This window comes from Kogia breviceps, chromosome 8 (assembly GCF_026419965.1).
Source record: "Kogia breviceps isolate mKogBre1 chromosome 8, mKogBre1 haplotype 1, whole genome shotgun sequence".
Classification (NCBI taxonomy): domain Eukaryota; kingdom Metazoa; phylum Chordata; class Mammalia; order Artiodactyla; family Physeteridae; genus Kogia; species Kogia breviceps.
The window spans coordinates 66,486,495-66,509,477 of NC_081317.1; the positions used below are offsets into that span (position 1 = coordinate 66,486,495).

At 37.5% G+C, this 22,983-nt stretch overlaps 1 protein-coding gene across 2 annotated transcripts in view; it reads right to left on the minus strand.

Moving 5' to 3' along the window:
* IL33 (interleukin 33) overlaps nt 1-22,983 on the minus strand; it is a 47,487-nt gene that overhangs the window by 12,984 nt on the left and 11,520 nt on the right. The window contains exons 2-3 of one of the 2 annotated variants that reach the window (XM_067041577.1): nt 6,653-6,775; nt 526-633 (exon numbers count right to left, since the gene is read on the minus strand). In XM_067041577.1, the coding sequence (XP_066897678.1) occupies nt 526-622 (97 nt within the window). In that variant the 5' untranslated portion in view covers nt 623-633; nt 6,653-6,775. The remainder of the gene's footprint in view (nt 1-525; nt 634-6,652; nt 6,776-22,983) is intronic. The other variant, XM_059071922.2, reaches the window with a different exon arrangement.

Here is a 22,983-nt window from a genome sequence, read left to right on the forward strand (position 1 = left end):
AACTGGACAGACTTGAGCATCATTTGGTCAATTCTGCTTTATTTGGGTCCTGGATTATTCAAATATATTTGCTTGTTATCCTCTCCTTTATCAGAAGTCTCAAGTCAAGACCACAAACTTGATATACCAAAGGTCTTAATAAATGTTTGTTGAATAAAAGTGGGTCTGTTTAAATTTTTGTTAGGAAATCTGGGAAAAAGGTTTTGGGATTTGGTGGCAGGAGTTATGGGTAGAGAAGGGGTTAATATGAAGGGCCATAATTACGTTTATCACTAGTAGCAGGTTTAAGTCATCTGAGCCACTCCTGTTCTGTGATATATCAAATAAGCAGAAGTTGGCCAGATATAGTCTGTTTAAAACCAGTACCGACTGTGTTACACATTTATGAGCCATCCCTTTCAATTTCAGCTCTTGTATTCTTAGTACTTTTTGGTAAGGTAGAATGTATAAACATTGGAATAATAAAGTTTTCATAACAGATAAAAAAATAGCGTGTAAAACAATCAGAAAGGCTTAAGTCCTTACTTCTCAACTTGGGAGATTTTACCAAGGCTTTGCCTGCTGAGCTGTTCATGTTTGCTGGGGAAATTTTGGTGGTTGAATACTTCATTTTAGGCTTCATTTTTCAGGATTCTGTTGGATTAACATATAACATTAGTTCAATTGTCTCAACTTGAAAACAAACAGAAACAACTGTGGCTAACTCAATATAAAATTGATAACATAGCCACAAAGAGAAAATAATAATTTCAGTAAAATTTGAACATCATATTCTGAATATATATCTATACTAGAAATATAGTGAGAGGACAAAAAGAACTGTAAAGAAATCTTAAACTTTACTTTTTGGGTTTGTTGTTAGTGGAAATATTGGTATTGAAATGAGATTGTTTTTGCTATACTATGGAATAAAACAAATGTATTGGTGTTATAGGATTTTCACTGCAGGGAAAAGGAGATATAAATATAAAACAAAAGAAGAAGGGAAAATCCCTGTAGTGTTAAATTTGAATTAGCAATATCAGTGTGCCCATATCTTCGTTTCTACATATTTTCTCCACTAAAAGGAACCAGGATTCTAGATCTGGGCTGGGAAAGTAGAAGTGAACATTTGAGTATCTTGTTGTGCCATAAAGCAGTGAGTCATTAAAAAACTAGTGAGATTGTGTCAAAAGGACACAGGAGCCCCTTTGAAGGGTCTCCTGCTGGGCAAATTTGTCATAGTTTGCGCATCAAAAAAATGATGGTTGCTACCTGGGCTCTTTGGTGGGGCTAATGGCAGACTCTGGGAGGGCTCACGCCAAGGAGTACTTCCCAGAACTTCTGCTGCCAGTGTCCCTGTTCTCATGGTGAGCCACAGCCACCCCTCACCTCTGCAGGAGACCCTCCAACACTAGCAGTCGTGTGGATGACAGGCTCTTGGTGCTCCAGCTGGGCATCAGGGCAGTGCCTCTGAGGTGGGAGAACCAAGTCCAGGATTGGTCCACAAGAGACCTCCCAGCTCCATGTAATATCAAATGGTGAAAAACTCCCATAGATCTCCATCTCAATGCCAAGACCCAGCTCCACTCAATGGCCAGCAAGCTACAGTGCTGGACACCCTATGCCAAACAACTAGCAAGACAGGAACACAGCCCCATCCATTAGCAGATAGGCTGCCTAAAATCATAATAAGGTTACGGACACCCCAAAACACACCACCAGACATGGACCTGCCCACCAGAAAGACAAGATCCAGCTTCATCCACCAGAATACAGGCACTACTCCCCTCCACCAGGAAGCCTACACAACCCACTGAACCAACCTTAGCCACTGGGGGCAGACACCAAAAGCAATGGGAACTATGAACCTGCAGCCTGCAAAAAGGAGACCCCAAACACAGTAAGTTAAACAAAATAAGAAGACAGAGAAACACACAGCAGATGAAGGAGCAAGGCAAAACCCCACCAGACCTAACAAATGAAGAGGAAATAGTCAGTCTACCTGAAAAAGAATTCAGAATAATGGTAGTGAAGATGATCCAAAATCTTGGAAATAGAATGGTGAAAATACAATAAACGTTTAACAAGAACCACGAAGAACTAGAGCAAACAGTGATGAACAACACAATAAATGAAATTTAAAATTCTCTAGAAGGAATCAATAGCAAAATAACTGAGTCAGAAGAACAGAGGACTGACCTGGAAGATAAAATAGTGGAAATAACTACTGCAGAGCAGAACTTCTCTAGGCAAAAAACACAAGAGAAGGAAAAGACCTACAAGAGTAACCGAAACAATTAAGTAAATGGTAATAGGAACATACATAAAGATAATTACCTTAAATGTAAATGGATTAAATGCTCCCACCAAAAGACACAGACTGGCTGAATGGATACAAAAACAAGACCCATATATATGCTGTCTACAAGAGACCGACTTCAGACCTAGGGACACATACAGACTGAAAGTGAGGGGATGGAAAAAGATATTCCATGCAAATGGAAATCAGAAGAAAGCTGGAGTAGCAATTCTCATATCAGACAAAATAGACATTAAAATAAAAACTATCACAAGAGACAAAGAAGGACACTACATAATGATCAAGGGATCAATCCATGAAGAAGGTATAACAATTGTAAATATTTATGCACCCAACATAGGAGCACCTCAACACATAAGGCAAATGCTAACAGCCATAAAAGGGGAAATCGACAGTAACACAATCATAGTAGGGGACCTTAACACCCCACTTTCACCAATGGACAGATCATCCAAAATGAAAATAAATAAGGAAACACAAGCTTTAAATGATACATTACACAAGATGGACTTAATTGATATTTATAGGACATTCCATCAAAAAACAACAGAATACACATTCTTCTCAAGTGGTCATGGAAATTCTCCAGGATAGATCATATCTTGGGTCACAAATCAAGCTTTTGTAAATTTAAGAAAATTGAAATCATATCAAGTATCTCTTCTGACCACAATGCTATGAGACTAGAAATCTATTACAGGAAAAGATCTGTAAAAAGTACAAACACCTGGAGGCTAAACAATACACTACTTAATAACGAAGTGATCACTGAAGAAATCAAAGAGGAAATTAAAAAATACCTAGAAAAAAATGACAATGAAAACACGATGACTAAAAACCTATGGGATACAGCAACAGCAGTTGTAAGAGGGAACTTTATAGCAATACAATCTTACCTTAAGAAACAAGAAACATCTCAAACAAACAACCTAACCTTACACCTAAAGCAATTAGAGAAAGAAGAACAAAAGAACCCCAAAGTTAGCAGAAGGAAAGAAATCATAAAGATCAGATCAGAAATAAATGAAAAAGAAATGAAGGAAATGATAGCAAAGATCAATAAAACTAAAAGCTCGTTCTTTGAGAAGATAAACAAAATTGATAAACCATTAGCCAGCCTCATCAAGAAAAAAAGGGAGAACACCCAAATAGAATTAGAAATGAAAAAGCAGAAGTAAAAACTGACACTGCAGAAATAAAAAGGATCATGAGAGATTACTACAAGCAACTATATGCCAATAAAATGGACAACCTGGAAGAAATGGACAAATTCTTAGAAAAGCACAACCTTTGAGAATGAACCAGGAAGAAATAGAAGGATTTCTTAGTAATAATAGAAGATTATTCTCCAAAATTTACAAGCAGCTCATGCAGATCAATATCAAAAAAAAACCCAATCCAAAAATGGGCAGAAGACCTAAATAGACATTTCTCCAAAGAAGATATACAAATTGACAACAAACACATGAAAGAATGCTCAACATTCTCTAATCATTAGAGAAATGCAAATCAAAACTACAATGTGATATCATCTCACAGTGGTCAGAATGGCCATCATCAAAAAATCTACAAACAATAAATGCTGGAGAGGGTGTGGAGATAATGGAACCCTCTTGCACTGTTGGTGGGAATGTAAATTGATACAGCCACTATGGAGAACAGTATGGAGGTTCCTTAAAAAACTAAAAATAGAACTACCATATGACCCAGCAATCCCATTACTGAGCATATAACCTGAGAAAACCATAATTCAAAAAGAGTCATGTACCACAATGTTCATTGCAGCTCTATTTACAATAGCCAGGACCTGGAAGCAACCTAAGTGTCCATCAACAGATGACTGGATAAAGAAGATGTGACACATATATACAATGGAATATTACTCAGCCATAAAAAGAAACAAAATTGAGTTACTTGTAGTGAGATGGATGGATCTAGATTCTGTCATACAGAGTGAAGTAAGTCAGAAAGAGAAAAACAAATACCGTATGCTAACACATATATATGGAATCTTAAAAAAAAAAAAAAAAAAGGTCCTGAAGAACCTAGGGACAAGACGGGAATAAAGACACAGACCTACTAGAGAATGGACTTGAGGATATGGGGAAGGGGAAGGGTAAGCTGGGACAAAGTGAGAGAGTGGCATGGACATATATACACTACCAAACGTAAAATAGATAGCTAGTGGGGAGCAGCCGCATAGCACAGGGAGATCAGCTCGGTGGTTTGTGACCACCTAGAGGGGTGGGATAGGGCGGGTGGGAGAGAGGGTGATGCAAGAGGGAAGAGTTGTATAGGGAACGTATGTATAGGTATAACTGATTCACTTTGTTATAAAGCAGAAACTAACTCACCATGTAAAGCAATTATACTCCAATAAAGATGTTTTAAAAAATGATGGTAATTGACTATAAAGCATTTTATGAAAAAAGAAACCTGCAATTCCATAGCATTTCTCAAGAATGAATGAATGAGATTTATTCATTATAGAAGGAATGATAGATTTAGGAAAATCACCACTTGCAGCCCCCATTTTAATATTTGATTCAGGCAAGCCTCATCAATGATGCTGTTCCTTGATTATCAAGCTGGGTTTTAGTATCATATTGAAAGAATATGGAGTTCTCTTATAAATTGCAGAAAACTATTCTTTCAGTAGGGTACTACAAGCTGGCTTTATCATCAAGGTAAGACACTGGATCTGTGGTTTGTGGAGGGAGCAAGACTGCTCCTCCAGTCTTAAATTCTAATGTTGCCTGAAATTCTATAATAGTTAATGCACTTTTATTAAGCATTGCCCTCTTTTTCTAGATTAAAAAAAATTAAATCCCAGGAGTAGTTACTACTTAAGTCTCTTATAAACTTAATTAGGATCAGTCTTCTAGCAGAGTAAAGGAGGAGCATTGAGTTCCTGGGTTAGAGGACTCATTGGAAGATGAACTTCATGCACCTTTATTTTTGCCCCTTGCCAAGCCCCCAATATGCTGAAATTCCAAATTTTCTTGTTTAGATGGAACTAGAGTCTCACACATAGCCATTCTATTTACAGCCAGTCTCATGAGCAAAATCCTTCAATGATAACATAGTTGAGATTCCTTACTCTCTCCCTGGGATTGAATGTTGTCTTCCATGGGAGTGAATATTGTCCTCACAGAGAATGAGGGCCTCACATCAATCCTTACCTTCTTCCTCTGATTCTCCCTCCTTTATTGATTAACAACACTTAGAAGCAGAGAATCTTAGACATCATTTACTGAGCCCCTAACTCTATAGAGAAGTAGGCTAGGACTGGAAGGTTAAGTGCCTTGCCCAGGATCACAAAAGCAGAACCAGGACCATAATCTAGTCTCCTGATTTCTGTCTTTATGCCAGAGCTTCCTGATCCCGTCTCCTCTGTTCTCCCTCCAAATGTAGAAATAAAATAATCAGAACTGGGAATTTAGCTTGAAATGCTCAGGCAATTGTCCAACTTCTTTTAAATACTAAATTTCAGAATACGGTATTTAATTTGTAACCATAATGTGGGATAGTGCAGTTAGATAACCTTATTGTGCTAAATTTTAAATTGTACAGAAAATAGTTCAAATAGTACCCTGCACACAGTAGGCGTTCAGGTAATATTTTACTGATAACATTAAAATTGCATTGCTGGACTTGTTTGTTTGTTTGTTTGTTTTTCTCTTTTATCCAAGAAGCCTTATGTCCTAGAAAAAACTTCTTCTGGAGAGACATTTTAAAAAAGTTGTATTTTCAAATAAATCTGGGAAATGTTTCAATCTATATGCTACTTCTTGGGAAGTCAGAATTCATATTAGCATAGTAAAGGTGTTGACAGTCCCTCATTGAAAAATTGTGGGTACCTTTGTTAAACTAATTATTTTCGGTAATTATTTCATCTTGTAACCTCCTCAACTCCCTCTATTAACACTCCTGTGGCTAGTTTGAGAGAACACACTTCAAGGAACTCTGCTCTAAACCAACATTAGCTTGCAGAGTTATGTAAGATAGATAAGAAACTGAAATATCACATTTAAAATGGAGTCGTTGACACAGAGAAAGACAGCTGCTTTTTAAGAATCACATGATGAGTCAAAAGCACAGTCAGGAAATATTTTCTAATCCTAGTCTAAAAAACAAAGCATTTTCTTTAAACAACCTACAAATCTTTTACTTTAAAAAATATGATCACTCTTTTTATAATTTTTTCAGACTTAAAATTCAGTCTTTATTCTCTTATTTTTAAATCAGAAATATTAGAGTAAATGGCAATGTAAACATTACTGGTTCTTTTGTGCTGCTTTTTCCAATAACATATGGCAAATATTCTCACATACTGGTTATGATACTTACCTAACTTTTAAATGTGAAGGGCTGGTCTCAAATGATGAGGTTTCCTGTTATCCACACTTAGTGGTAGTTGATGCAGTTATGTTCCAGCTCTACTTATATATACACAGACTTGGATTAAGCAACCTCAGGTGAATGAGACAATGCAAATAGAGCTAGTTGAATTGGTTAATTGAGTGGGAACATATTCCCACAGCCAAATCCTAAACAGAGCTTTTAGATTGTTTTAGCTGCAGCACTTTCAATGAGTTGTACTCAGCCATTAACTTTTATAAAACGTCTATGACATGGACTCTTCGTAGTGTTTATTGCTCACTATAGAGCATGTAAGGACACAACTTTATCTACCAATGAACTTATAAAGGCTTACCAAGAATCACAACACACACACACACACACACACACACACTCACACACACACAGCTGTCACTTGCAACATTGGTAATATTAGAAAAAAAAGAAAAGGGAAAAACTGGAACAGCCAAAGAGTTAATCATTTAATTGCATTTTTCTTTTCTACAGAGAGTTAAAAACGTTTTAAGTAATTCTTTTCTGGTTATAAAAATGATGTACGTGCACTTAGAACATGTGTAAGTGACAGGAAACCATGTATATTGTAGATCCTGACATTCTTTTTTCAATGCAGATATACTATGCACATCTATTTTTTCAAAAAGTAGAATCATACTGCAAATGTTATTTTGTAAGCTGCCTTTTCCATTACACAATTAACTTACATCATAAACATTTCCACATGTCAAAATAATTTTTTAACATCTTTGAGTATAACTGTTTTACAATAGTGTGTTAGTTTCTCCTCTACAACAAAATGAATCAGTTATACATATACATATGTTCCCATATCTCTTCCCTCTTGCATCACCCTCCCTCCCACCCTCCCTATCCCACCCCTCTAGGTGGTCACAAACCACCGAGCTGATCTCCCTGTGCTATGCGGCAGCTTCCCACCAGCTATCTAATCTACATTTGGTAGTGTATATATGTCCCTGCCACTCTCTCACATCGTCACCACTTACCCTTCATCCTCCCCATATCCTCAAGTCCATGCTCTAGTAGGTCTGTGTTTTATTCCCGTCCTACCACTAATCTCTTCATGATTTTTTTTTTTTAGATTCCATATATATGTGTTAGCATATGGTATTTGTTTTTCTCTTTCTGACTTACTTCACTCTGTGTGACAGACTCCAGGTCTATCCACCTCATTACAAATAACTCAGTTTCATTTCTTTTTATGGCTGAGTAATATTCTATTGTATATATGTGCCACATCTTCTTTATCCATTCATCTGTTGATGGACATTTAGGTTGCTTCCATGTCCTGGCTATCGTAAATAGAGCTGCAATAAACATTTTGGTACATGACTCTTTTTGAATTATGGTTTTCTCAGGGTATATGCCCAGTAGTGGGATTGCTGGGTCATATGGTAGATCTATTTGTAGTTTTTTAAGGAACCTCCATACTGTTCTCCATAGTGGCTGTATCAATTTACATTCCCACCAGCAGTGCAAGAGGGTTCCCTTTTCTCCACACCCTCTCCAGCATTTATTGTTTCTAGAGTTTTTGATGATGGCCAATCTGACCGGTGTGAGATGATATCTCATTGTAGTTTTGATTTGCATTTCTCTAATGATTAATGATGTTGAGCATTCTTTCATGTGTTTGTTGGCAATCAGTATATCTTCTTTGGAGAAATGTCTATTTAGGTCTTCTGCCCATTTTTGGATTGGGTTGTTTTTTTTTTGTTATTGAGCTGCCTGAGTTGCTTATAAATTTTGGATATTAATCCTTTGTCAGTTGCTTCATTTGCAAATATTTTCTCCCATTCTGAGGATTGTCTTTTGGTCTTGTTTATGGTATCCTTTGCTGTGCAAAAGCTTTTAAGTTTCATTAAATCCCATTTGTTTATTTTTGTTTTTATTTCCATTTCTCTAGGAGATAGGTCAAAAAGGATCTTGCAACATTGGTAATATTAGAAAAAAAAGAAAAGGGAAAAACTGGGAACAGCCAAAGAGTTAATCATTTAATTGCATTTTTCTTTTCTACAGAAAGTTAAAAACTTTTTAAGTAATTCTTTTCTGGTTATAAAAATGATGTACGTGCACTTAGAACATGTGTAAGTGACAGGAAACCATGTATATTGTAGATCCTGACATTCTTTTTTCAATGCAGATATACTATGCACATCTATTTTTTCAAAAAGTAGAATCATACTGCAAATGTTATTTTGTAAGCTGCCTTTTCCATTACACAATTAACTTACATCATAAACATTTCCACATGTCAAAATAATTTTTTTTACAGGAAGCATTACAAATAGCATTCAATCATATAAATATACCACAAGCAGTCTTATATTGATTAACTCTAGCTGTTTCCAGTTTTTCCCTTTTTTTTCTAATATCACCAATGTTGCAACTGACAGCTGTGTGTGTGTGTGTGTGTGTGTGTGTGTGTGTGTGTGTGTGTGTTATGATTCTTGGCAAGCCTTTATAAGGTCATTGGTAGATAAACTCATAGTAGCAAGGATGCTGGATCAAAGGGTACATGCATCTCATATTTTGATAGATATTATCCAATTGACTTCAAAAAGTTTGTATTGATTTATAATTTTTCAGCAATTCACGTGAGTGCCCTTTTCTCCATTGCCTTAGCAGCAATGGGGAGTCAACATCTTTAAAATGTTTGCCTTTCAGAAGAGTGGGAAATATCTCATGGTTTTGAATTTTGTTTCTTTAATTATTTAGCGAGATTGAACATCTTTTTTAAAAACATATTTGTTGTGTCTGTAAATTAATGATTTATATGAACTCTTTGTAAATTAAGAAATGAAACCATTATCAGTGAAAATTTATCCCCAGTACCATTTATTTTTAGACTTTCTTCATTGTATTTAAAAATTTTTTGACTTAAGTTTTCAAATATTATGTGGTAAAATTTAATCAACGTTTTCTTAGAACTTCTGGATTTTGTGTCCTGCTTCAAAAGACCTCCCCTTCTCCAAGATTATAAATAAATTTATTATGCCACTTTCTAAAACTTTTATTCTTTACTATTTAATACCTAAATCTTTAATCTACTGTTACTTTTATTATAAAGAGTAAGTTAGGTACCATACGACCCAGCAATCCCACTACTGGGCATATACCCTGAGAAAACCATAATTCAAAAAGAGTCATGTACCACAATGTTCATTGCAGCTCTATTTAGAGTAGCCAGGACATGGAAGCAACCTCAGTGTCCATCAACAGATGAATGGATAAAGAAGATGTGGCACATATATACAATGGAATATTACTCAGCCATAAAAAGAAACAAAATTGAGTTATTTGTAGTGAGGTGGATGGACCTGGAGTCTGTCATACAGAGTGAAGTAAGTCAGAAAAAGAAAAACAAATACCATATGCTAACACACATATATGGAATCTAAGAAAAAAAAAGGTCATGAAGAACCTAGGTGTAAGACGGGAATAAAGACACAGACCTACTAGAGAATGGACTTGAGGATATGGGGAGAGGGAAGGGTAAGCTGGGACAAAGTGAGAGTGGCATGGACATATATACACTACCAAACGTAAAATAGATAGCTAGTGGGAAGCAGCCGCATAGCACAGGGAGATCAGCTCGGTGGTTTGTGACCACCTAGAGGGGTGGGATAGGAAGAGTGGGAGGGAGGGAGATGCAAGAGGGAAGAGTTATGGGGACGTATGTATAGGTATAACTGATTCACTTTGTTATAAAGCTGAAACTAACACACCATTGTAAAGCAATTATACTCCAATAAAGATGCTAAAGTAGGGCTTCCCTGGTGGCGCAGTGGTTGAGAATCCGCCTGCCGATGCAGGAGACACGGGTTCGTGCCCTGGTCCGGGAAGATCCCACATGCCGCGGAGCAACTAAGCCCGTGAGCCATGGCCGCTGAGCCTGTGCGTCCGGAGCCTGTGCTCCGCAACGGGAGAGGCCACAACAGTGAGAGGCCCGCATACCGCAAAAAAAAAAAAAAAAAAAAAAAAAAAAGATGCTAAAGTAAATAAATAAATAAATAAATAGGTCATAGCATAGGGAATATAGTCAATAATATTGTAATAACTTTGTATGGTGATATGACAACTGGACTGATTGGGGCGATCATTTTGCAATGTACAAAAATATCAAATCACTCTGTTGTACACCTGAAACTAATATAATAATGTCAGTCAATTATACTTCAATTAAAAAAAATGATCCACATCAAAAGAAATCTTTAATAAAAAAGAAAGAAAGAAGATCCTCTCAAAAAGGAACATTTGATGTTGAGCACTGCAGAGACATAACAGGAGATTAGAGACCTTGGAGACAGTCCTTTAAGCATGGTAGGAAACTGCATTGCATTTCACGGTGTGAAGAAGAAAGGAGAAAGACTTTTTTCAAGAAGTATAGTAATGAAAGGGGAGCAGAGAATGGTATCTTGACAGTAGCATGGAGAAGATGCTGCTTACTAGTCAGGTGATCTTGGGCAAGTTACTTGATTTCTCTAAAGGCTCAGTTTCCTCATAATAATACTTTTTTAAATAATATTTTGGGCTCATGGGGTTTTTGTAAGAATTATATTAGGAAGTATATTTTAAGCACTTGGCATAGTAGCTCGAACGTAGTAGAAACTTAACATATGTTGTTATTCTTTTTTTGATGTTTTTTATTGGAATATGAGACTTTTAGGTATGTTTCAATGCAGAGAGAAAGGAGCCAATTAAAAAGAGAAAACTGATATAATAAAGTCCCAGAGGAGACAAAGAAGATAGAGGAGGAAAGAACAGTAGTGGAAGGGTCAGCTTTGAAAAAGAAGAGACATATACTTCTTCATGTAGGAGAGGAAGAAAAGTGAGAGAACAGGAAAAATGTGAAGTGTAAGGTCTAGGAACATGAACTTGAGGGTATTGTAAAATGGCCTGAATCTTCTTGATAAAGTAGGTTGTGAGAAGAGTTATAGAGATTAAGGGAAATATGCTTAGAAAGACTTGACCAGGGAATGGAGAGATACTGTTCATGGATATTGAGCTTCATTTTTGGAAGATGAAAAAAGTTTTGGAGCTGGATTGTTGTGATGGTTGCTCAACAATGTCAGTGTACCTCATGTACACTTAAAAATGATTAAAATGGTAAATTTTGTTATTATATTTTAGCACAATTTTTAAAAGATTTTAAAAATGGGAGTGGGAGAAGTAGAAAAACAGGAGGTTGTTTTATAAACAGGGGAATTCCAGTTTTCCCTGTCTTGGAGGTAGAGATGTTCTGATGATAATGGCGGGCAGGGGACTTCCCTGGTGGTGCAGTGGTTAAGAATCTGCCTACCAATGCAGAGGACAAGGGTTTGAGCCCGCGTCTGGGAAGCTCTCATATGCTGCGGAGCAACTAAGCCCTAGAGCCATAACTACAGAGCCTGTTCTCTAGAGCCCACAAGCCACAACTACTGAGCCCATGTATCACAACTACTGAAACCCATGCACCTAGAGCCTGCACTCTGCAACAAGAGAAGCCACCACAATGAGAAGCCTTCACACCACAATGAAGAGTAAGCCCCCGCTTGGCACAAATAGAGAAAGCCCACATGCAGCAATGAAGACTCAATGCAGCCAAAAATAAATAAATAAATAAATTTTAAAAAGAAGAATTAAAAAACTTTTTGAAAATAATAATGGCGATCAGGCTGAGGCTTTGTGAGTGAGCTGTGAAAGAGGACTAAAGAATCATTAAAACAGGCACTGAAGTCCCTGAGGGTGATGACAGCAGAGGCAACATCAAACAGAAAAGGATGTTGGGGTCCCAGGTAACCGGAATGGAAAGAAATTAACGTAAGTAGTTGGGCCCATGGCTGGGATTACCAAGGGCAGTGGAAAATGAGAAATGTGCCACTTTCTTTATTGGCCATACGACATGGACACACAGTGAAAGAGAGCAGGTTTTGAGAATAGAGGTGTCACCAGGGGAAAGCCATATTTTAGATAATAAAAGGAAATAGAAGGAGCTTTTTAAGAAAAAAGGAGGGAGGAGAGGGTAAGAGTGTGCATGTACTGGGAGGGGAACATTCCAGAGGAAATGACATACATTTAAATTTTAAAAAATAAAAATAATAACCTGGAAGGAGATTTTAATCAAGAAATAGTATCTTAAATAGCAATTCATTAGTTGGTAATTAATTTCTGAACAACAACAACAACAGAAATGTATGAGGTATAGTCATTTCCAAAGTTGCCATGTGTGTGATTGCTTCTTTGGCTGGAGAAGACTTCAGAAACCTACATTTATAAAATACTGTTTGCCCATTACTTGCCAGGGACTATCTATTCCATCAGCATTAACCCATGGGACACTGCACAGAAATTTTCATTTCACTTTGTCATACCATCTATCGATACATCTGATCAACTAGAAAATTGTTTATTGAATCACTGACCTTCTCTTATGGCAATGCTCATTTTTTTTTTTTTTTTTTTTTTGTGGTATGCGGGCCTCTCACCGCTGTGGCCTCTCCCACTGCGGAGCACAGACGCGCAGTCTCAGCGGCCACGGCCCATGGGCCCAGCCGCTCTGTGGCATGTGGCATCTTCCCGGATCGGGGCACGAACCCATGTCCCCTGTATCGGCAGGCAGACTCTTAACCACTGTGCCGCCAGGGAAGCCCCTGGCAATGCTCTTTGATTAGCAGTTTCCCTCTTTTAAAATACTGATATCCTTACGAATGTTAAGTTGGATGCTGGTCTTTCTTTCCTTACTGTGAATTTTACTTTTAAAATGAATTAATTTAATCAAATTGGTTTCTTGTGAGGAGTCTTGTTAAAATTCAGAGTTTACAAGAAATTTGTATTAAAAATACATTTTCATTATGGAAAATTTGGATGATATAGAAAATAGAAAGTTTAAACTTTGATATTCGAGAAAGTAGTTAAATACATTGAAAAGAAACATGACTAGTAATCATTGTAGGGAAATCCCAATCTCTCTAAGGTCCCAAGTTCACAAGTGGTGTGGTTTTGTATCTGCACAGAGTGCTGCCTCATAATAACAAAAATAAATCAAAGCAAATCCCAATCTCTCTAAGGTCCCAAGTTCACAAGTGGTGTGGTTTTGTATCTGCACAGAGTTCTGCCTCATAATAACAAAAATAAATCAAACACTTGTTTAGTGCTGGGCTAGGTGCTGGGGATACAGTAGTGAACAAAGCAGACTTCTTCCTACCCTCCTGGAGTTTGTTCATTTTTGGGCGAGATACATTTTGAGCAAATAATCACACCAATAAATCATTTATGAACATGATAAATAAGAATTAGTCTGGTAATGAAAATAAAGGAGTAGAGTGGTACTAAGGTAGTGTAGTCAGAAAATGTGGCATTTAAGCTGTACCCAAAGGGTGTGAAGAACATATGGCAGATAGGGGACAGAGGATGCCTTCTGGACAGAGAAAACTCCGGGATTAAAGGCCCTGACAGAACTTGTAGTGTTTAGGAACTAAGAGGGCCAGTGTGGCTGGAGCACATTAGGCAATGGGAAGGGTATAATATAATGGGGTTGGAGATGGAAGTAGACAGAAGCCAGGTAGGACTGGGCCCTGGACGCCAGGGGAAGAAACTTGGATTTTATTCAAAGTGCAATGGTCCAAGAAGAAGATATAACATTGTAAATATGTATGCACCCAACATAGGAGCACCTCAATACATAGGGAAATGCTAACAGCCATAACAGGGGAAATTGACAGTAACACAATAATAGTAGGTGACTTTAACACCCCACTTACACCAATGGACAGATCATCCAAATAGAAAATAAATAAGTTAACACAAACTTTAAATGACACATTAGACCAGATGGACTTAATTGATATTTATAGGACATTGCATCCAAAAACAACAGAACACACTTTCTTCTCAAGTGCACACAGAACATTTACGAGGATACATCACATCTTGGGTCACAAATCAAGCCTTGGTAAATTTAAGAAAATTGAAACTATATCAAGCATCCTTTCAGACCAAAATGCTATGAGACTAGTTATCAATTACAAGAAAAAGGACTGCAAAAAAATACAAACACATGGAGGCTAAACGATATGCTACTAAACAACCAAGATATCATGGAAGAAGTCAAAGAGGAAATCAAAAAATACCTAGAAACAAATGAAAATCAAAACACAATGACCCAAAAATCTATGGGATGCAGCAAAAGCAGTCCTAAGAGTGAAGTTCATAACAATGCAATCCTACATCAAGCAACAAGAAAAATCTCAAATAAGCAACCTAACCTTACATCTAAAGCAATTAGAGAAAGAAGAAGAACAAAACAAAACAAAAAAACCCCAAAGTTAGCACAAGGAAAGAAATTATAAAGATCAGATCAGAAATACATGAAAAAGAAATGAAGGAAACAATAGCAAAGATCAATAAAACTAAAAGCTGGTTCCTTGAGAAGATAAACAAAATTGATAAACCATCAGCCACACTCATCAGGAAAAAAAGGAGGAGACTCAAATAAACAGAATTAGAAATGAAAAAAGAGAAGTAACAACTGACACCGCAGAAATACAGAGGATCATGAGAGATTACTACAAGCAACTCTATGCCAATAAAATGGACAACCTGGAAGAAATGGACAAATTCTTAGAAATGCACAACCTGCCAACACTGAACCAGGAAGAAATAGAAAATGTGAACAGACCCATCACAAGCACTGCAATTGAAACTGTGATTAAAAATCTTCCAACAAACAAAAGCCCAGAGCCAGATGGCTTCATAGGAAAATCCTATCAAACATTTAGAGAAGAGCTAACACCTATCCTCTCAAACTCTTCCAAAATATAGCAGAGGGAGGAACACTCCCAAACTCATTCTATGAGACCACCATCACCCTGATACCAAAACCAGACAAAGATGTCACAAAGAAAGAAAACTGCAGGCCAATATCTCTGATGAACATAGATGCAAAAATCCTCAACAAAATACTCGCAAACAGAATCCAACAGCACATTAGAAGGCTCATACACCACAATCAAGTGGGATTTATCCCAGGAATGCAAGGATTCTTCAATATATGCAAATCAATCAATGTGATACATCATGTTAACAAACTGAAGGATAAAAACCATATGATAGGGTTTCCCTGGTGGCACAGTGGTTGAGAGTCTGCCTGACGATGCAGGGGACGTGGGTTCATGTCCCGGTCTGGGAGGATCCCACATGCCGCAGAGCAGCTGGACCCGTGAGCCATGGCCGCTGAGCCTGCACATCCGGAGCCTGTGCTCCACAAGGGGAGAGGCCACAGCAGTGAGAGGCCCATGTGCCGCAAAAAAAACCCCCAAAACAACAATTTAAAAAAACCATATGATAATCTCAATAGTTGCAGAAAAAAGCTTTTGACAAAATTCAACACCCATTTATGATTTAAAACTCTCCAGAGTTTTTAATCAAAATAAAAAAGCCAATAAAAGGGATATATGACAGACCCACAACCAACATCATTCTCAATGGTGAAACACTGAAACCATTTCCTCAAAATCAGGAACAAGACAAGGGTGCCCACTCTCAGAACTATTATTCAACATCATTTTGGAAGGTTTAACCATAGCAGTCAGGGAAGAAAAAATAAATAAAAAGAATCTAAATTGGAAAAGAAGAAGTAAACTGTCATTGTGTGCAGATGACATGATACTATACATAGAAAATCCTAAAGATGCCACCAGAAAACTACTAGAGCTAATCAGTGAATTTAATAAAGTAGCAGGATACAAAATTAATGCACAGAAATCTCTTGCATTCCTATACACTAATGATGAAAAATCAGAACAAAAATTAAGGAAACACTCCCATTTACCATTGGAAGAAAAAGAATAAAATATATAGGAATAAACCTACTTAAGGAGGCAAAAGACCTGTATGCAGAAAATTATAAGACACTGATGAAAGAAATCAAAGACAATACAAACAGATGGAAAGATATACCATGTTTTTGGATTGGAAGAATCAGCATTGTGAAAATGACTATACTACCCAAAGCAATCTACAGATTCAGTGCAGTCCCTATCAAATTACCAATGGCATTTTTCACAGAAGTAGAACAAAGTATAGTACAATTTGTATAGAAACACAAAACACTCCAAATAGCCAAAGCAATTTTGAGAAAGAAAAACGGAGGTGGAGGAATCAGGCTCCCTGACTTCAGACTATAGTACAAAGCTACAGTAATCAAGACAGTATGGTACTAGCACAAAAACAGAAATATAGATCAATGGAACAGGATAGAAAGCCCAGAGATAAACCCATGCATATATGGTCACCTTATCTTGGATAAAGGAGACATGAATATGCAATGGAGAAAGACAGCCTCTTCAATAAGTGGTGCTGGGAAAACTGGACAGCTACATGTAAAAGAATGAAATTAGAACACTACTTCACACCATACACAAAGATAAGCTCAAAATGGATTAAAGACCTAAATGTAAGTCCAGACATTATAAAATTCTTAGAGGAAAACATAGGCAGAACACTCTATGAAATAAATCACAGTAAGATCCTTTTTGACCCACCTCCTAGAGTAATGGTAATAAAAGCAAAAATAAACAAATGGGACCTAATGAAACTTAAAGCCTTTTGCACAGCAAGGGAAACTATAAACAAGATGAAAAGACAACCCTTAGAGTGGGAAAGAATATTTGCAAATGAAGCACTGACAAAGGATTAATCTCCAAAATATACAAGCAGCTCATGCAGCTCAGTATCAAAAAAAAAAACAAAAAACAAAAAAACCCAATCCCCAAATGGGTGGAAGACCTAAATAGACATTTCTCCAAGGTAGACATACAGACTGCCAACAAACACATGAAAAGATGCTCAACATCACTAATCATTAGGGAAATGCAAATCAAAGCCACAATGAGGTATCATCTCACACCAGTCAGAATGGCCATTATCAAAAAACCTAGAAACAATAAATGCTGGAGAGGGTGTGGAGAAAAGGGAACCCTCCTGCACTGTTGGTGGGAATGTAAATTGATGCAGCCACTATGGAGAACAGTATGGAGTTTCCTTAAAAAACTAAAAATAGAACTACCATATGACCCAGCAATCCCACTACTGGGCATATACCCTGAGAAAACCATAATTCAAAAAGATACATATACCACGATATTCATTGCACCACTATTTACAATAACCAGGACATGGAAGCAACCTAAATGCCCATCGACAGATGAATGGATAAAGAAGATGTGGCACATATATACAATGGAATATTACTCAGCCGTAAATAAAGAACGAAATTGAGTTATTTGAACGAGGTGGACGGACCTAGAGTCTGTCATACAGAGTGAAGTAAGTCAGAAAGAGAAAAATACCATATGCTAATGCACATATATGGAATCTAAAAAAAAAACTGATGAACTAGTGGTACTGATGAACCTAGTGGCAGGGCAGGAATAAAGATGCAGATGTAGAGAATGGACTTGAGGAAACAGAGGGGGAGGGGGGAAGCTGAGAAGAAGTGAGAGAGCAGCACTGACATATATACAGTACCAAATGCAAAATGGATGGCTAGTGGGAAGCTGCTGCATAGCACAGGGAAACCAACTCGATGCTTTGTGACGACGTAGAGGGCTGGGATAGGGAGGGTGGGAGGGAGGCTCAAGAGGAGGGGTTGTGGGAATATATGTATACATGTAGCTGATTCACTTTGTTGTACAGCAGAAAATAACACAACATTGTAAAGCAATTATACTCCAATAAAGATTAACAAAACAAAACAACAAAACAAAGTACAATGGGAAACCAAAGAAGGGTTTTAAGTAATATGGAATATGACTTAGTTTTTAAAAGAGTGCTCTGGCTGCCATTTTAGGAACAGATGGAGGGGCAGTAAGAGTGTAGGAATGAGGGAGTCTGCATTAGGGCAAACTCTTGTGGCGATAATGCTAATGGTTATAACAGTTACAGTATCTTGGCCATCTTCCGTGGGTCAGATGTTTTACATACATTATTTATAATTGTCACCATGACACTAGTATTTGAATATGATTGCCTCCATTTTAGAAGTGAGGAAATGGAAGCTCAGAGAGATTAAGTATCTTGGAAAAGCCACATAGCTAATAAGTAACAAAGCCAGAATCTGAAATCAAGTCCATCTGGTTCTTTCTCTTATTCCATGGAAGCCTTTGGTAGAATGAGGTAGAATTAAATTCCTGGGCCTTTAATTCCATTCACTGTCTCATCAAGATTGCATGTTCTTGTTTGTGCAGAGGATCTCTGAGGGTGTGGTGGGATTACACGACCCATTGTTGGGTACCAGAAAATTACTGAAAGAAGTCAGCATCCCAAAACTTGTCCTGGCTTGTAGGAGGAAGAAAAAATGGGGATTGTGGCTAAGCTTGGCAACACTGTATGACTTAATTTTGAGAGATTTTGCAGGGAAGCTGAGGAAGAAGGTAAAAGAGAGGAGTGTGCTCACACTGACCCTCTACTCCCTTGTTTGTGGTGGCTTCACTTCTTTCTTGGGGGAGATCAGAATAAGTGATGTCGAAGAAAGGGAGGTTGAGTTTGGGGAACCATGAGACAGCACTCAAACTGAATTACTTCCTGTCCGCCACTCACCACTGCTCTGAAAGTTTCTACATACCTCTTAGGGAGAGGAAATACTCTATTAAGATATCTGGCAAATGACTCAAGCCAAACCTTTTGTTAGAGGAGGGGAAGGATGGTATGAGTTTTTAGGGAAACTTTCTTTTATGTCTTTAAGGTAAATAACACAGTATTTGTAAAACACTTCTATGCTTTCTTACGGTTTTCCTGGATGCAGTCTTATCTAATCATTTTTATACACTGGTACGACCTGCCCTTCAAACTTTCTAGCCTCACACAGCCCCTTCCTCCATGCCCTGTGCATTTTAGAGCCACTGGACTATTTACCGTTCCTCAAGCTACCATGTACTTTCACACCTCCATGCCTTGTTCCTCTTGCTAAAGTTGCCTCTTCCCCTTTACCTGGGAAACTTCTATTTAACCCTTATAGCTCAATTCAAATTCCTTTGTCTCCCAATCAGCACAATTTATTGCTTCCTCCCTTATTTGCTTATCATATCCAACTTTATTTGTTTCCCTGTCTCCTCCACTAGACTGCTAGTTCCTTGGGAACCAGCGTTATACCTTAGTCATCTTTTGTTTTCCAAGCAGCTACCCATAAGCAGGCACTCAATAAATGTTGTGTAATTTGGATCTGTCCTTGCAAAAACCCTACAAGCTAGACAAGGCAGGCATCACCAGCTGGACATATATGGAAGCCCTGTCCAAATCCCAAAGATCCACAGAGTGGTGGAACTGGAACTGTGGGTTGAGCAGTGTGAAATAGGCACTACTGAATTTTGACCTACAAAAATGACATGGCTCAGCCTAATAGAACCCAGGTCTTCTTGTTCTTGGGTCAATGCTTTTTCTGAAGCATTTAAAGAAGCTGACATTATGTTTGGCCTCTGGTCCTGTGGTTTTAGTGTGATCAACATTTTGAATTATTCAGTTCAATGTGTTGTTTTATTCCCCTTGGTTGCCCCTCCCTATGCGTCACATACTTTGGAGACCCAGCTGTGTATTGGACCAAGTCTTTAGTAATTTTTGAAGAAGCAGAGGTAGAATGACCTCCCATTCTCAAGCTTAGACCCAGTATTTGCTCTCTCCCCACAGGGCTTTTCAGCTCTCCAGGTCACAGTCTCCTATCTCAAAAATAAAGAGGGTTCTTGAAAGCCAGTGTCTTCTTATCCTTTTGACTCTCTTTCCTGTGCTCCTATACAGGTTCCTGGTTCAGCCCCTTCTTTCCCCTCTCCCTAGGCTTGGTTCTATACCAGCAGCCACACCAGCCCCTTGACCACCCAAATGATGCCATCCTCAGAGAAATGCACAAGCTCTGCCTCAGCCCTGTGCCCTTCTCCTCTCTTTTCACTAACCTTATAGCAGACAGGATGAGACAGGTGGACAAGGGAGCATTAAGTAACCTAGATGTCATATCTTGGCTAGAGGTGGATCTGAGATCAAGGTACATGATGGACTTGGGTATGTTTTGTCTTAGAGAAAACTTAAAGTGAAAAGGGAAGTCTATAGAGTCTGTAGTGTAGATTTGTTTTTGTTTTTATGGATTCAGAGAGCCCTAAGTGCTAGAAGAAAGCAATGTATGGGAATGAAACAACAAATAAATAGGTCTTTGGTTTTAGTTTGACTCTGAAGTTTAAAGTTGAGATCACTTTTTTCTTTTACTTTGAAAATTCTTTTTAAGTAAAACTGGACAAGTAATATACAAATTATGAATTTTGTAAAAAATCAAAGGAGTATGAAAAATTCAATAGGATTTTAGAAGAGTTAAAAGTTCTGTATTTTAAAAAATTAACCATTATATAGTGTTCACTCTGTGTCAATACTGTACTGTACTAAATGCTTTATATATATAACTCATTCAATCATCATAGCACTTTTATCAGGGGGTACTATTATCTCCCCTATTTTACAGATGAGGAAACTGAAGTACAGAGAGATCAAAGAACTTGTGTAAGGTCCTGTAGCCTAAAACCTCAAGCAAACACTTTTAGAATTCATGAGGTACTCCAGAAAAGGGGTGGAGAAATTCAAATCTGTTGGCTTTTGGATCTTCTTCCCTATTCCTGAGCCCAGAGCAGAAACCTCTTTTCCATACTGGGCTTCTGCTTAAAGTTTTCTAGGTCAAAAAGGTTTCCCTACTAAGAAAACAAAATTAAAAGTTTGAAAATATGACATGCCACCTGGATTATTTGACCTTGTAAGGGAGAGTGAAACTGAGACTCAGTTCATACGCCATCAGTGGTGGTCTAGCTAGTGAATAGATTTAGCAACATCATAAGGAGAAATCATTATAATCATTACAGTTTGTGGGTGGAAGAGGAAATTTTCAAAACTTTTTAAGAAGTAGAATCCTTTTCTGAAAAAGGAATATTGAATAGAACCCTGAAGAGACAAAAAAGAGAAAATCAGGAATTTGTTAATTTATTAATATAACTGGTTTATATTAAATTTATAATATTTGTTCATTATAAGTTAATCAGAGACTTCTGTTTCTGACATAACAGTGGATTAGTTACCATGGCCAATCCACCTGACAAAACAACTATAATGCTGTAAGAAATATTTTTAAAAGTTTTTTCAAATTTATCGTTGAGCTGGCATGAAAGTAAAGAATGTATAGTAGGCATGCAAGCCTGGCTTTTTTCTAAAGTTGTCTGCTAAATGCTAGAGAGAGCAGACAATACACGAAGTGCAGGGGCCAGGAAATAAAGCCCAGGATGTGCCTAAGATGGGGATTCTAATAGGGAATTGCTGCACAAACCTGGATATCCAAAGGGCTACACTCACGGGTTAAAGCTGATTGAGATAAATAAACCCCACCTGCAGAAGGGGATAGCTAGGAAGCTTGTTTGTCCGAGGGAAGGGAAACCACTGCTCTGAGTATTTATCTCCTCATGAAAAGTCAGCCCCCACAGGGGTTTGCAGCCTGTATTCACACTTACTACCTGTGTGCCTCCAAAAGCCTGAAATAGAGAATTAGACATAAAATGGTTCTAGGTTGGTAGTATCCCAAGGCATATTGGAAAGGAAAACTCAAATCTTATCTTGATGAATTTTACCAGCTGCAACTCAAGCCACAGAATGTTCACAGAGAAAAATTTGCAGGATGAATGAGTAATTTGCAGTCAAGATTTATAAAGCAAACAAGAATACTAGGCATCATGGTGAGAGCCCATGGAGGGAACAGACAGCAGAAACCAACCTGCAAAGGCTTCATGTATTAGAACAATCAGAAATGACATATAAAACAACTGATTCTTTTTTTAAACAACTAATTTTAATATGTTTAGGTAGAGTTCTAAAAAGATTGAAATCATGAACAAAGAACAAATGGACTTGAAAAAGATCCAAATAGAATATCTAGAAATGAAAAATATATTGTTGAAATTAAAGCTCCATGGATTGATTAAACAGATTAGACACATATGAAGAGAGTCAGTGAACTAGAAAATATATCTGAAGATATTCCTTGGAATACAATCCAGGAACACTTAAAGATGGAAAATAGGGACTTCCCTGGCGGTCCAGACTTTGCCTTCCAACGCAGGGGTTGCGGGTTAGATCCCTGTTCAGGAGCTAAGATCCCACATGCCTCGCGGCCAAAAAACCAAAACATAAAACAGAAGCAATATTGTAACAAATTCAATAAAGACTTTAAAAAAATTATTATTTTTTTTAAAAGATGAAAAATATTTAAAAAGGGGGTAAGAGACTTCAAG